Below are 13231 nucleotides of genomic sequence, written 5' to 3'. Positions count from 1 at the left end.
AAGGATGGGAGAGGTGCAGTAAGACCCACCCATGAAGGCACAACCAGGAGTTATTTTGTGAGTAATGTGCACATATGTATGGAGCTTAATGGACACCAAGGCTTTCCAAACCCTCTCTAGGGTTTTGCAATTTGGGAGGAGAAATGCTATCTGTAACAAATAGTTTGCGGGGCGGACGGGTGGCTCAGTTGGTTAGAGCACGAGCTCTGGGCAACGGGGCTGCCGGTTTGATTCCTATATGGGCCAGCGAGCTGCACCCTCTGCAACTAGAATGAAGTACAGCTCCTGGGTGGCTAGATGGCTCAGTTGGTTGGAGCATGGGCTCTTAGCCACAAGGTTGCCGGTTTGACTCCTTGACTCCCTCAAGGGATGGTGGGCTGCACCCCCTGCAACTAAGAACATGGCACCTTGAGCTGAACTGCCGCTGAGCTCCCAGATGGCTCATTTGGTTGGAGTGCGGGCTCTCAACCACAGGTTGCAGGTTCGACTCCCGCAAGGAATGTGGGGCTGCATCCCCTGCAACTAACAGTGCCTTCCACAACTAAGATTGAAAGGACAACAACTTGACTTGCAAAAGTCCTGGAAGTACACACTGTTCCCCAATAAAGTCCTGTCCCACTTCCCCAATAAAATCTTAAAAAAAAAAAAAAGAAATAGGTTGCAAGACAGACAGCTCATTTTTATCAAATCCATACATACCAACAGCAAGACCAGCTAGAGAAGCTGCACCTAGGCATGACATATCAAGGTGGACGGGTCTGTCTATAGTCTCATTAATCAGGTCTGAAGTCATCTGCATGACAAAACTGTTCTTACAAACTCCTCCATCTGCCCTGTGGGGAGAAGCAAGATATTTGAGATAAAGTACTGCAACAAAAGCATACAAATATTAATAATTCTTTTTAAAATAGACACGTATTTTTCAGATCCTTGATTTTATTTTTTAAGTTTAAGTTTTTAATTCCAAGATTGTATCACTTAGCATTGACCTGAAGATAGAGGATCTTACTAGATAATCTTGAAACATTTTTCCTGATTCCTGCCATCAGATTTCCCACTTGCCCAGTTTGTCCTGGGACTAGTTCAAAATAGGCCAAGAGAACTAAGCCAACACAAAAATTCATTTGGACATTCTCGCAAAGAAAATTGCATGCTCTTATGCCAAGAGGATAGATAGCCACACAGCCAAACACGAGATATTAAATCTTATTACACACATGGGTACTAAGATCCTCCCAAATTCCCAATTTATTCTATTCTCCATAAGTCTAAAATCAGCTTTTCTTTACTCTCAAAATTCCTATGACAAAGAATTTTGCTGCAAGGCAGCTAGGTTTAAGTTCCTTTTGAAATTCTAAATAACCATAATGATGAAAATCCTGGACATCACAAAATGGCGGCATGAGGTGAGCATCTAGAAATCTACCCTGGAATTTACAAAAAATGGAACAACTGTTAACTCCACAAAGGACTCCCTGCACAGCAGACAGGCAAGACGAAGAGGCCCACTACTGAATTCACCTAAAGGTGGGCAAATTGTGCGACTGTGGGAGGAGGGAAGGGAGAAGTGTGGAGACAGGGCCACAGGATGCAGGACGCAGACCTGGCTCAGTGCTCCGAGCTCGCTGCTTCCCGGAACTACCGCAGATGCGGGACAGGGAAGAATTCGGACTGCTAGGGCTCCACTTATGGCCCACAGGGCAGAGGGGACAGCATATAACACGGCTGAACCCAATGCTCACGGCAGAGACCTCGGAGCAAAGATTGAGGGAAGAAGGCTGAAAACGGTGGTTTAAGCCCTCACTGCCAAGCAGAGAACGGAAGCCTTAGGCACTGAGACTAGCCGCCCCCTCCCTCCCCTCCCAGAGCTCGCCCTGCCCCCACCTGCCCAGCGCTAGAAGAGGAACAGTAGCAGCGTCAAATCAAAAGAAAAGAATATTTGCAGTTCTGAGAACTGTGGACCATAGACACAGATTCGCAGCCCAACTAGTTCCGGCAAAGGGGAGGGAGCTGTGGAAGGAGGACTGGCTGTGGTGGTGGTCGCCGCCATTGCTCTGGGCCACCTCTCACAGCTCACCTCACCCCTGTCCCCACCTATCCTGGCGGATCCCTGCAGGAGGAAACAGAGCTGCTGAAACACACGGGCTCTGAATCTGGTGCAGAAAGAGTTTTGGAACATCAGAAGCTCTCTGCATCCCCACAGGGACATAGTGCCCTATGACCAGGCGAACTGTTAACAGAGGAGAAGCCTGCATTCCAGGGAATTGCCCCATTGTGTGAGAAGCCAGAACAGTGCAGAGAAAACATAACACTGCAGTGTGAGAGAGAATAAAAGGCTGCAGTTGGAAAGAAAATAAAACATTCTACCAACATCTACTGGAAAACAGAAGAAAGACCTTTTCCTATCAACCTGTTGCAGAACCTACTCCTGTAGGGTCTAGGAAGAGAAATAATAAATCATTAATTGCCATGAATAACCAAGGCAAGAAAACAGCTCAGAAAGAAAAGTCTCCAGAAAATAAACTTAAAGATATGGAAATATGTGAATTAAATGACAGAATTCAAGATTGCAGTTTTTAAAAAACTCAATGAAATATATTGTGAGAAAACACAGAAAGGCAATTTAATGAACTCAGAAAAACAATCAAAGAACAAAATGAACATTTAATAAAAGACTGAAATTTTAAAAAGAACCAAATAGAATTTCTGGAGATTAAAAACTCAATAAAAAAAATGAAGAATGAAGAATCAATGAGACACAGCTTAGACAGTAGAGTTGACCAAGTGGAGGAAAGAATCAGTGACATCAAAGATAGAAATCTGAAAATGACACGGATGGAAGAAGAGACTTGAGACTTAAATCAAAGAATGCTACAAGAACTTTCTGACTCCATCAGAAACAGCAATATAAGAATAATGGGCATACCAGAAGGAGAAGAAAGAGAGAAGGTAACAGAGAGTATATTCAAAGAATAGTCAATGAGAACTTCCCAAACTTGTAGAAAGAACTGGATCCTCAAATCCAAGAAGCAAATAGAACACCAAATTACCTCAACCCCAACAGGCCTTCTCTAAGGCACATTGTATTGAAGCTCTCAAAAATCAACAATAAAGAAACAATCCTCAATGCACCCAGGGAAAGAAGATGGTAACCTACAATGGAAAACCTATTAGAATATCATCAGATTTTTCAGCAGAAACTCTACAAGCCAGAGGGAGTGGAACCAAATATTCAAACTATTGAAAGAGGGAAATTATGAGCCAAGAATAATATATCCAGCAAAGACATCCTTTAGATACGAAGGAAGAATAAAGACCTTTCCAGACATACAGAAGCTGATGGAATTTCCTAATACACGACCTGAACTACAAGAAACACTGAAGGAGGTTATCCGACCAGCGTCAACAGGGATAATTTGTGGCAACCAAAATATAAAAAGGGGGAAGAGTACAGGTCTGAACAGGAATATGGAAATAGAAAGTAAGCATGCTGAAGAAAATGGAATACTCTAAATATCAAACTTTCTTTTACATAAACTTAATGGTAACTACTCAAAAAAACAAGAAAACAAAAAACCCAGAATTGAAATATATAATGTAAAAAAAGAAGAAACAGAGGGAAACATCATAGAATACCAACACACAGAAGTAACAGACAACAACAAAAAGGCAAAGAAACAATGGAGACACAGGCTTACCAGAAAACTAAAGAAAGAATGAGAGGAAATCCTTACATATCAATGATCACCCTAAATGTAAATGGACTGAACTCACAAATAAAAAGGCACAGTGTAGCAGATTGGATCAACCATATGCTGTCTCCAAGAGACACATCTCAGCTACAAGGACAAACATAGACTCAAAGTGAAACGGTGGAAATTGACACTTCAAGAAATGGTATCCAAAGAAAATCAGGTGTAACCATACTGATATCAGATGAAACAGACTTCAGGATAAAAAAGGTATCAAGAGACAAAGATGGACATTTCATAATGATAAAGGGCACTATACAACAAGAAAACAATATTTATGCCCCCAATCAGGGAGCTCTGAAATATACCAAGCAACTACTAACAGAACTAAAGGGAGAAATTGCCCAACACAATTATACGAGGGGACCTAAATACATCATTGACAGCTATGGATAGATCATACAAACAGAAAATAAATAAAGAAATAGCAGCTGACACATTAGATGAAATGGACATAACTGGCATTTATAGAGCACTTCATCCTAAAACCTCAGACTATAGAGTTTTTTTCTAGTGTACATGGAACATTCTCAAGATTAGATCACATATTGGGACATAAAATTAGACTCAGCAAATTTAAGAAGATTGAAATCATACCAAGCATATTCTCTGATCACAAGGCTTTGAAACTGTATATCAACTACAAAAGAAAGCAGCAAAAACACAAATATGTGGAGAGTAAATAACATACTTTTAAAGAATGGCCGGGTCAAAGAAGAAATAAGACGAGAGATCAAAAGATACATAGAAACAAATGAGAATGAAAATACATCCTACCAAAATTTTTGAGATGCAGCGAAAGCAGTTTCAAAAGGGAAATTTATATCATTACAGGCCTATCTCAAGAAACAAGAAAAATCCCAAATAAATAACCTCACGTTACACCTTAAAGAACTAGAAAAAGAAGAACAAATGAAACACAAGGTCAGCAGAAGAAAGGAAATAATAAAAATCAGAGCAGAACTAAATGAAATAGAGAACAAAAAGATAACAGAACAAAATTAAAGTGACAAAGAACTGGTTCTTTGAAAAGACTAATAAAATTGACAACTCTTGGCTAGACTCACTAACATAAATAAAGACACTAACAAACAAAATCAGAAATGAAAGAGGGGAAGTTATCACAGATGCCACAGAAATACAAAGGATCATCCAAGAATACTATGAAGGACTATATGCCACCACATTCAATAACCTAGAAGAAATGGGCAGGTTTTTAGAAACATATAGCCTTCCTAGGCTGAATCATGAAGAACTGGAAAATCTAAATAGACCATCAGTAAGAAAATTGAATCAGTCATCCAAAACCTTCACAAAAACAAAAGTCCTGGACCAGATGGCTTCACTAGTGAATTCTACCAAACCTTCAAAGAGGATCTAATACCAGTCCTACTCAAATGCTTCCAAAAAAATTCAAGAAGAGACAGTACTACCTAACTCATTTTATGAGGCCAACACTACCATGATACCAAAACTTGGTAAGGACAACACAAAAAAAGAAAGCTAATGGACCAATATCTCTGATGAATACAGACGCAAAACTCCTAAACAAAATTCTAGCAAATCAAATACAACAATGTATTAAAAAGATTATTCATCACAACCAAGTGGGGTTCATCCCCGGAGCACAAGGATGGTTCAACATCTGCAAATCCATCAATATGATACATCACATAAACAAAATAAACGACAAAAATCATATGATTACATCAATTGATGCAGAAAAAGCATTTGACAAGATACAACATCCATTTATGATTAAAACACTTAATAAAATAGGTATAGAAGGAAAACACCTTAAAATAATAAAGGCCATATATGACAAACCCTCAGCTAATCTCATAATTAATGGTGAAAAACTGAAGTCTTTTGCTCTACATTCAGGAACATGACAGGGCTGTCCCCCATCACCTCTGCTTTTCAACATAGTGTTGGAAGTCCTTGCCAGAGCACTCAGGCAAGACAAAGAAATAAAAGGCATCCAAATTGGGAATGAAGAAGTTAAATTATCACTCTTTGCAGATGACATGATGCTATATATAGAAAACCCTAAAGACTCCACCAAAAAACTATTAGAAACAATCAACGAATACAGTAAAGTTGCCGGCTACAAAATCAACGTACAAAAGTCCATTGCATTCCTATATACTAACAATGAAATCTCAGAAAAAGAAATACAAAAACCAATTCCTTTTGCAATTGCAGCAAAAAGAATAAAATACCTAGGAATAAACTTAACCGAGGATGTGAAAGACCTATATGCTGAAAACTATAAGACATTTTTAAAAGAAATTGAAGAAGACACAAAGAAATGGAAAGACATTCCGTGCTCATGGATTGGAAGAATCAACATAGTCAAAATGGCCATATTACCCAAAGCAATATACAGATTTAATGCAATCCCCATCAAAATCCCAATGGCATTTTTTAAAGAAATATAACAAAAAATCATCAGATTTGTTTGGAACCACAAAAGACCCCGAATAGCCAAAGCAATCTTAAGAAAAAAGAATACTGGAGGTATCACACTCCCTGATTTTAGCTTGTACTACAGGGCTACAATAATCAAAACAGCATGGTATTGGCAGAAAAACAGACACACAGACCAATGGACTAGAAGTGATAACCCAGAAATAAACCCACATAAATATGGACAGATAATTTTTGACAAAGAAGCAAAAAACATACAATGGAGAAAAGACAGCCTCTTTAATAAATGGTGATGGCAGAGTTGGAAAGCCACGTGCAAAAGAATGAAACTGGACTGCTATCTGTCACCATGTACCAAAATTAATTCAAAATGGATCAAGGACTTAAGCATAAGACCTGAAACAATAAACTGCATAGAAGATAACACAGGTACTAAACTTATGGACCTTGGGTTCAAAGAGCATTTTATGAATTTGACTCCAAAGGCAAGGGAAGTAAAAGCTAAAATAAATGAATGGGACTATATGAAACTTAAAATCTTCTGCACAGCAAAAGAAACCATCAGAGGCAACCAATTGATTGGGAGAAGATTTTTGCAAACAGTGCCTCTGATAAGGGGCTAATATCCAAAATATACAAGGAACTCATACAACGCAACAACAACAAAAAAACAAACAACCCAGTTGAAAAATGGGCAGAGGCCCTGATGAGACATTTCTCCAAAGAGGACATACAAATGGCAAATAGACATACGAAAAATGCTCACATCACTAATCATCAGAGAAATGCAAATAAAAACCACAATGAGATATCACCTCACCCCAGTCAGAATGGCTATCATCAACAAGATAAATAGTAACAAGTGTTGGAGAGGCTGTGGAGAAAAAGGAACCCTCATACACTGCTGGTGGGAATGCATATTGGTGCAGCCGCTATGGAAGGCAGTGTGGAGGTTCCTCAAAAAATTATGAATAGAATTACCATATGGCCCAGCAATCCCTCTCCTGGGTATCTATCCAAAAAATCTGAAAACATTTAGAGATAAAGACACGTGCGCTCCAATATTCATTGCAGCTTTGTTTACGGTGGCCAAGACATGGAAACCACCAAAATGTCCTTCGATAGATGAATGGATAAAGAAGTTGTGGTATATATACACAATGGAATACTATTCAGTGGTAAGAAAAGATGAAATAGGACTATTTGTGACAACATGGATGGATCTTGAGAGTGTAATGCTGAGCGAAATAAGTCAGACAGAAAAAGTAGAGAACCATATGATTTCACTGATATGTGGTATATAAACTAAAAACAAGAAAAGAACAAGACAAACAAATGAGAAACAAAAACTCATAGACACAGACAATAGTTTAGGGTTACCAGAGGGTAAAGGGGAGAGGGGATCAGGGCTCTAGAAGAGGGTAAACAGGGTCAAATATATAGTGATGGAAGGAGAACTGATTCTGGGTGGTGAACACACAATGTGAGATATAGATAATGTATTACAGAATTGTGCACGGAAATCTAGGTAACTTTACTAACAATTGTTGCCCCAATAAACTTTAATTCAAAGAGAGAGAGAGAGAAAAAAGAAAATCCTAATAGCAGCTACCACTTACTTCTAATTTCTTATTAAATCCATTAGAAACAAAGTTTACATACCGGATTTTTGTTATAGGAATATGGATTTCCTTCTGCATCACCTCATATAACTGTTTGTTTCTAGTTTAAAGAAGAAAATAACTATTTAAAGGAAATTGAAATCATAGTAATTCTCTATTTTTCCCTACCTAGAAGAATTTATTTACAGATTTATAAACTATGCAAACAATATTAAAGACATTTATTATGCTAACTGGAAGTTGATAATAGATGCTCAAATAACAAGAGGCTCAGGGCCTTGTGATTTTCACCTTGAAACAAACGGAAAACTTTATTTTAATCATAAAATGTTCCATAGTCATGAGAGCCACATTCTTAATTTTAATAAGATATGCCTGCACCATAACAAAAAACACAGGAAAATATACATAAAAATAATTTTGATGATTCAATCTTTTAATAGAACAAAAGCATTACTAGTTAGGATTCTCCTTCATGAATAAGGATACAAAAACCCTTGAGAGTCTAAATTTTGAATTTTTTATGCTTAGGAAATTGGATATTTAAAAAAGTCACTCAATTTTCAGATATCAAAAAAGAAATGCTAAAAAAATTAGCGATAAGAAGATTATGTCATATACAATATGAACTAAACTAAGGGACAAACCCTTGGTTAAAATTAAGAAATTTCCAGTTTAGTAAAATAAAAGGAAACGGCAAAACTGCAAAGGGAGGGAGGGTTTTAGGGCATACTTTGGTACCTGAAAGCTATCGACTCCAAAATTGCTCGTACAAGGTGGTATTTACTGGTGGAAGGCTTCAAACCCATAAAAGAGGCACATGCATAGGGGTCATTTAATGGAGCCTAAAGTAGGAGAAAGTAAGAACATATTGTTATTGTTCTAAATTATACCTATAGACTTGAAGTCATATTGTACAAAAAACATGACCATGTTAGAAAAAAATGCCTATTAGAGTTAAGTAGTTTTAAAATAAATGATAGCCCCCAAATTATGTTAACTGTTACAATGACTTTTTAATAGGACTTAAGCAAGGTTGAGTCACTGGTGTTGGGACTTAGCTGGACCTCCTGTTTGAACTCATACCAAGAAAAGGGCCTGAACACAGAGCAACAAATTATTAAAGGTCTAGCTTTATAAATGAGGAAAATGAAAAGCAATCCTACTATTCCTCCCTTTCTCCAACTGTAAAGTTTTTACACTAAAGTTGTTTACTAAGTAGAGTGGCTTTTTAAGGATATACGAGCAAGTTAGACTTAAGATAAAGAACAATAATGCAAAAAATGTGTTTTTCAGTGTCATAACTTACACCCAATACACTGTCAGACATTTAAGCTAAGCTCTTCTATTTCTTTTTTTTTAACTACAAAACAAATTTTTTATTATACAAAGGTTGTCACATAATTGGATATTTTTCTACTTTGTACACAATTATTCTTTCTCTCCACAGAAAGGCTGCTTCATAATTTCTCATCAGGTGATGACAAGCACTAAATCCTGATTTTAACAGAATAATAGTAAAAATGCCTCAGTGATTTAAGTTGAAAGCACTACGTTGGTACATGGCTCTTGCACTTAAGTCATCAGGAATGTACAAATGTCTTTTTATTCAAAAATACAAAATAAATTATCTGTAGGCATGGACAATGACAGCAATAAACCCTTACATGTTGTCAACTGAAACCAGTAACTGATGGTTATAGTGATTTTCTTAAACACCAGCCAGCCTTTTCTCCCGTCATTTCCTTCAGCTGACTCCTCTGAAGTTATAGGTGAGGAGCGCTGCCTTGAGCTTCCTCTCACAGTTCCCGTTAATAATGGTAAAGCACTGCTCTAGGAATTAGAACACGCCACCTCCCGTACCGTCTCCCATTCCTCCCATTCTGCCCATTCCAGGGTCTTTTTTAGGAATTTCTATGACTACAACTTCTGCTGTAGTTAACAGAGAGGCCACTCCAGAAGCATTCAATAAAGCAGTTCTCACAACCTTAGTTGGATCAATGATTCCTTTTTCCCCCATATTCACAAAATCTCCAAGCACAGCGTCATAACCAACTTCTGAGGAACTCCGCATAATTTTCTCAACTATCAATGATCCCTCAATGCCCGCATTCTTAGCAATGGTCATTGCAGGAATTTTGAGTGTCTTTTAAAATAATTTCTTTACCAATTTTTTGATCTTCATTAGCTGGAGTTAACGAGCCCGAGGCTGGAATGCACCGAAGAACGGCACGACCCTCTCCGAGAATGACACCTTCCTCAGCAGCAGCTGGTGTGGCACTGAGGGCATCTGTGACTGTCATCTTTTCATTCTCTTCAGCATCACTAGTCCCACCAACCTTCAGCACAGCTACTCCCTCTGAGAGTTCTGCCAGACGTTCATTTAGTTTTTCCTTTTCATATTCACTAGTTGTGATATCTAACTGCTCAAGGATTTCTTGAATACGTTTTTCAATCTGAGCCTTGTCACCTTTTCCCTTCAAGAGCATGGCATCATCTTTGGTCACAATGACCTCTCCAACTTCTCCTAAGTCATGAGGCTGAACATCTTCAAGGTTTAGAGTCAATCCTTCTCCAAACACTGCACCACCAGCAGCGATAGCCATGTCTTTACGCTGGTTCTTTCTATTGTCACCCAAACCTGGAGCTTTGACTGCTACAACCTGAAGACCAACTTGTAGCCTGTTCAAAATGAGTGTACTAGCCACCTGCCATTAATATCTCCCCCAGTTATGACCAAGCGCTTATAGTGAGCATTGGCAATTTCAGGAGCAGGTACAATGGACTGGACACTAGAAATGTTCTTTTCACTCAATAGAACATAGGCAACTTGGGATTCACACTGCTGACCTCTCATTGTGTTAGTAAAGTATGGAGAAATATAACCTCGATCAAACTCTATCCTTCAATAATTTCTAATTCATCATTCAGTGTTTTTCCATCCTTTACTGTGATGACACCCTTTCTTCCAAACTTTTTCATTGCATCAGAAATAATATTGCCAATTTCTTTGTCTCCATTTGCAGAAATCATAGTAACCTGAGCAATTTCTTCAGGGGTTGTCACCGGTGTAGACTGCTTCTTAAGTTCAGCAATTACAACATCAACAGCTAACATCACACCTGTCCTGATTTCCACTGGATTAGCACCTTTACTAACCTTCTCAAAGCCTTCCTTGGCAAGACAGCGTGCCAGTAAAGGAGCAGCTGTGATGCCATCCCCAGCCTCTTCATCTGTATTATTGACAACATCCTGAACCAGTTTAGTGCCATGTTTATATTTATCTTCTAAGTCAATTGACTTTGCAATGGTCACACCATCTTTTGTAACTTTGGGATTCCCCCAACTCTGTTCAATAATCACTGTCCTTCCCTTTGGCCCCATAGTAACGGCTACAGCATCGGCTAAAAGGTCTACACCTTGAAGCATTAAGGCTCGGGCACCTGCAACAAACTTTACATCTTTGGCATACGCCCAAGTGAGACGAGGTGCCAGTGCCCTGGACGCTGGCCTAATCTGGCGAAGGACTTCGTGTAATCGAAGCGTTTCTGCAGGGCAGCAGCAGGCTGTGTGAGCGGCAAGGCAAGCCATCGGCGGCGAGTGAGGGACACAGTACCAAGATCTTCTATTTCTTAACTTAATAGTCTTATTGCCTAATATGAGAAATGACCCAACCTAACATCTGTTTTTTCAAAAGAGCCAAAATCTTGAGCTGGAGGTATGTATTCATCGGATGAAATCTGTATTCATCTTTGCAACCCCAGAAATCCAAGACAATTCTGGGACACAAAGATGAGAAAACAAAGATTCCTGCCAGAGTGTGCAGTCTCATGGAGAAGCAGACAGAACAGTTCCAACACACCTAGGATTGTGACAGAGGGACATGCCAGTGCTGTCAGGAAACGATGGTCCTCAAGAAAAGCACCTTCTAGCTTTGGGGCCTGGATACATTATCTCTTTACCTGGAAAACTTTCTACCACCTCTTTTTCTGGTTAATCTTATTCCCCCTTCAAATCTTGGATAAGCTTTGGGAAAGCTTCTGACCCCAGGGACTACCGTGTTTCCCCGAAAATAAGACTGGGTCTTATATTAAGGGCTGCTCCAAAAGACGCATTAGGGCTTATGTTCAGGGGATGTCATCCTGAAAAATCATGCTAGGGCTTCTTTTCCAGTTAGGTTTTATTTTCAGGGGAACATGGTTGATCAGGTTCCCCATTCTATGTTTTTAGGGAGCCCTCAAACTTCCCATCATATCATGTGCCACAGTTCATAATCGTGTATATTTGTGTGATTGTTGAAACTACACTTGGCACTGTAGATGGCCCCTCACAGGGGATCAATATACATTTATTGATCAATACACATTTATTGAATCAATGAACAATCAATACTTTTCCTAATTACTTAACAGAAGAAATTCTACATTGCATCTAATCTTTACTATAGCTATGATTTTCCTCCTATTCTGAATTTATCCTGATAATTTTCAAATTCATTAATACCTTTTGGTGATTCACTCAGTAAAAGCTGATTTATACAGTAAAGCTGGTCTATATTAGGTGGTATAATACTATAAAATAAAGATCGGTCAGATTCTGACAGTTCATTTAGTCCCTAGTACGCTATTTTTTTTTGCGTAAAAATTACTTCTTATAATATACCACATAAAATACTAGTATGAATGACCTGAAATCACTTTTGTACGAATAGCTACGAACACAATTTACTATTAGTAATAGGCCAATTGGTGGGGTAATAAATTCCACAGAAACCTAAAAGTATCGATAGGTTACAACATCCCTGCATTAGTATCCAAGTGAGTCTCTCTTTGGGGTGATGTGGTAGGAAAAGCTCTGGGAAGGTCCCTTTCAGGGCCTGGTCACACCTTGCCAGGGCAGACAGCCCCCAGGCACACTTCCAGTCTGTCACTGCCAATCCCATCAGGGAGCCTCTCAGACCACCAACCACCTGGGACAGCCGGCCCCAGCAAAGCTGTTTGGCGTCCTGAGCAGAACTAGCAGACTTCTGCCCATGCGCAAACTGCTCTACGTGCCCCAGCCAGCCTCTGTCACCACTGGGATCTCAGTCTAACTGGATGGGGACTTGCAGGATGGTTACTGTGAACATGCCTCTTGTCTAGACCCTAGAAGCACATTCCTCGGGCACCTACTGCCCATTTCTGTCGTCATACTATTTTACATTTCTCCATGAAATAATATGGCAGAGTAATTATAACTCGGACTCTGGAGTCAGGATGCCTGGGTCCTAAAGTCAGCTGCCACTGGCTGTGTGAGGTGGGCAAGGGATTTACAGCTCTAAGTCTCATGTTTCCTCACCTGCGGAATGGGTGAGTGTCTTCTATCTTAGCGAGTCACTGAGGAGTAAATGGGGTAATGCATGTGAAGAATCGAGGACAATGCCTGACA

The 13231-nt window shown here is 39.2% G+C and overlaps 1 protein-coding gene and 1 pseudogene across 5 annotated transcripts in view; both read right to left on the bottom strand.

Annotated features, from left to right (window-relative positions):
* Window positions 1-13231, bottom strand: part of GK5 (glycerol kinase 5) — a 91120-nt gene that overhangs the window by 7102 nt on the left and 70787 nt on the right. For all 5 annotated transcript variants that reach the window (XM_088794455.1, XM_019753590.3, XM_074334071.2 and 2 more), the window contains 3 exons: window positions 8546-8649; window positions 7845-7904; window positions 700-833 (listed from right to left, as the gene is read on the bottom strand). In XM_088794455.1, the coding sequence (XP_088650581.1) occupies window positions 700-833; window positions 7845-7904; window positions 8546-8649 (298 nt within the window). The remainder of the gene's footprint in view (window positions 1-699; window positions 834-7844; window positions 7905-8545; window positions 8650-13231) is intronic.
* Window positions 8667-11395, bottom strand: LOC109459249 (60 kDa heat shock protein, mitochondrial pseudogene; annotated as a pseudogene).

This window comes from Rhinolophus sinicus, chromosome 17 (genome assembly GCF_057876585.1).
Source record: "Rhinolophus sinicus isolate RSI-liver-muscle chromosome 17, RSI-T2T, whole genome shotgun sequence".
Lineage (NCBI taxonomy): Eukaryota > Metazoa > Chordata > Mammalia > Chiroptera > Rhinolophidae > Rhinolophus > Rhinolophus sinicus.
The sequence above is the reverse complement of the archived record's forward strand: the minus strand, read 5'-3'. Positions and strand labels throughout refer to the sequence as shown.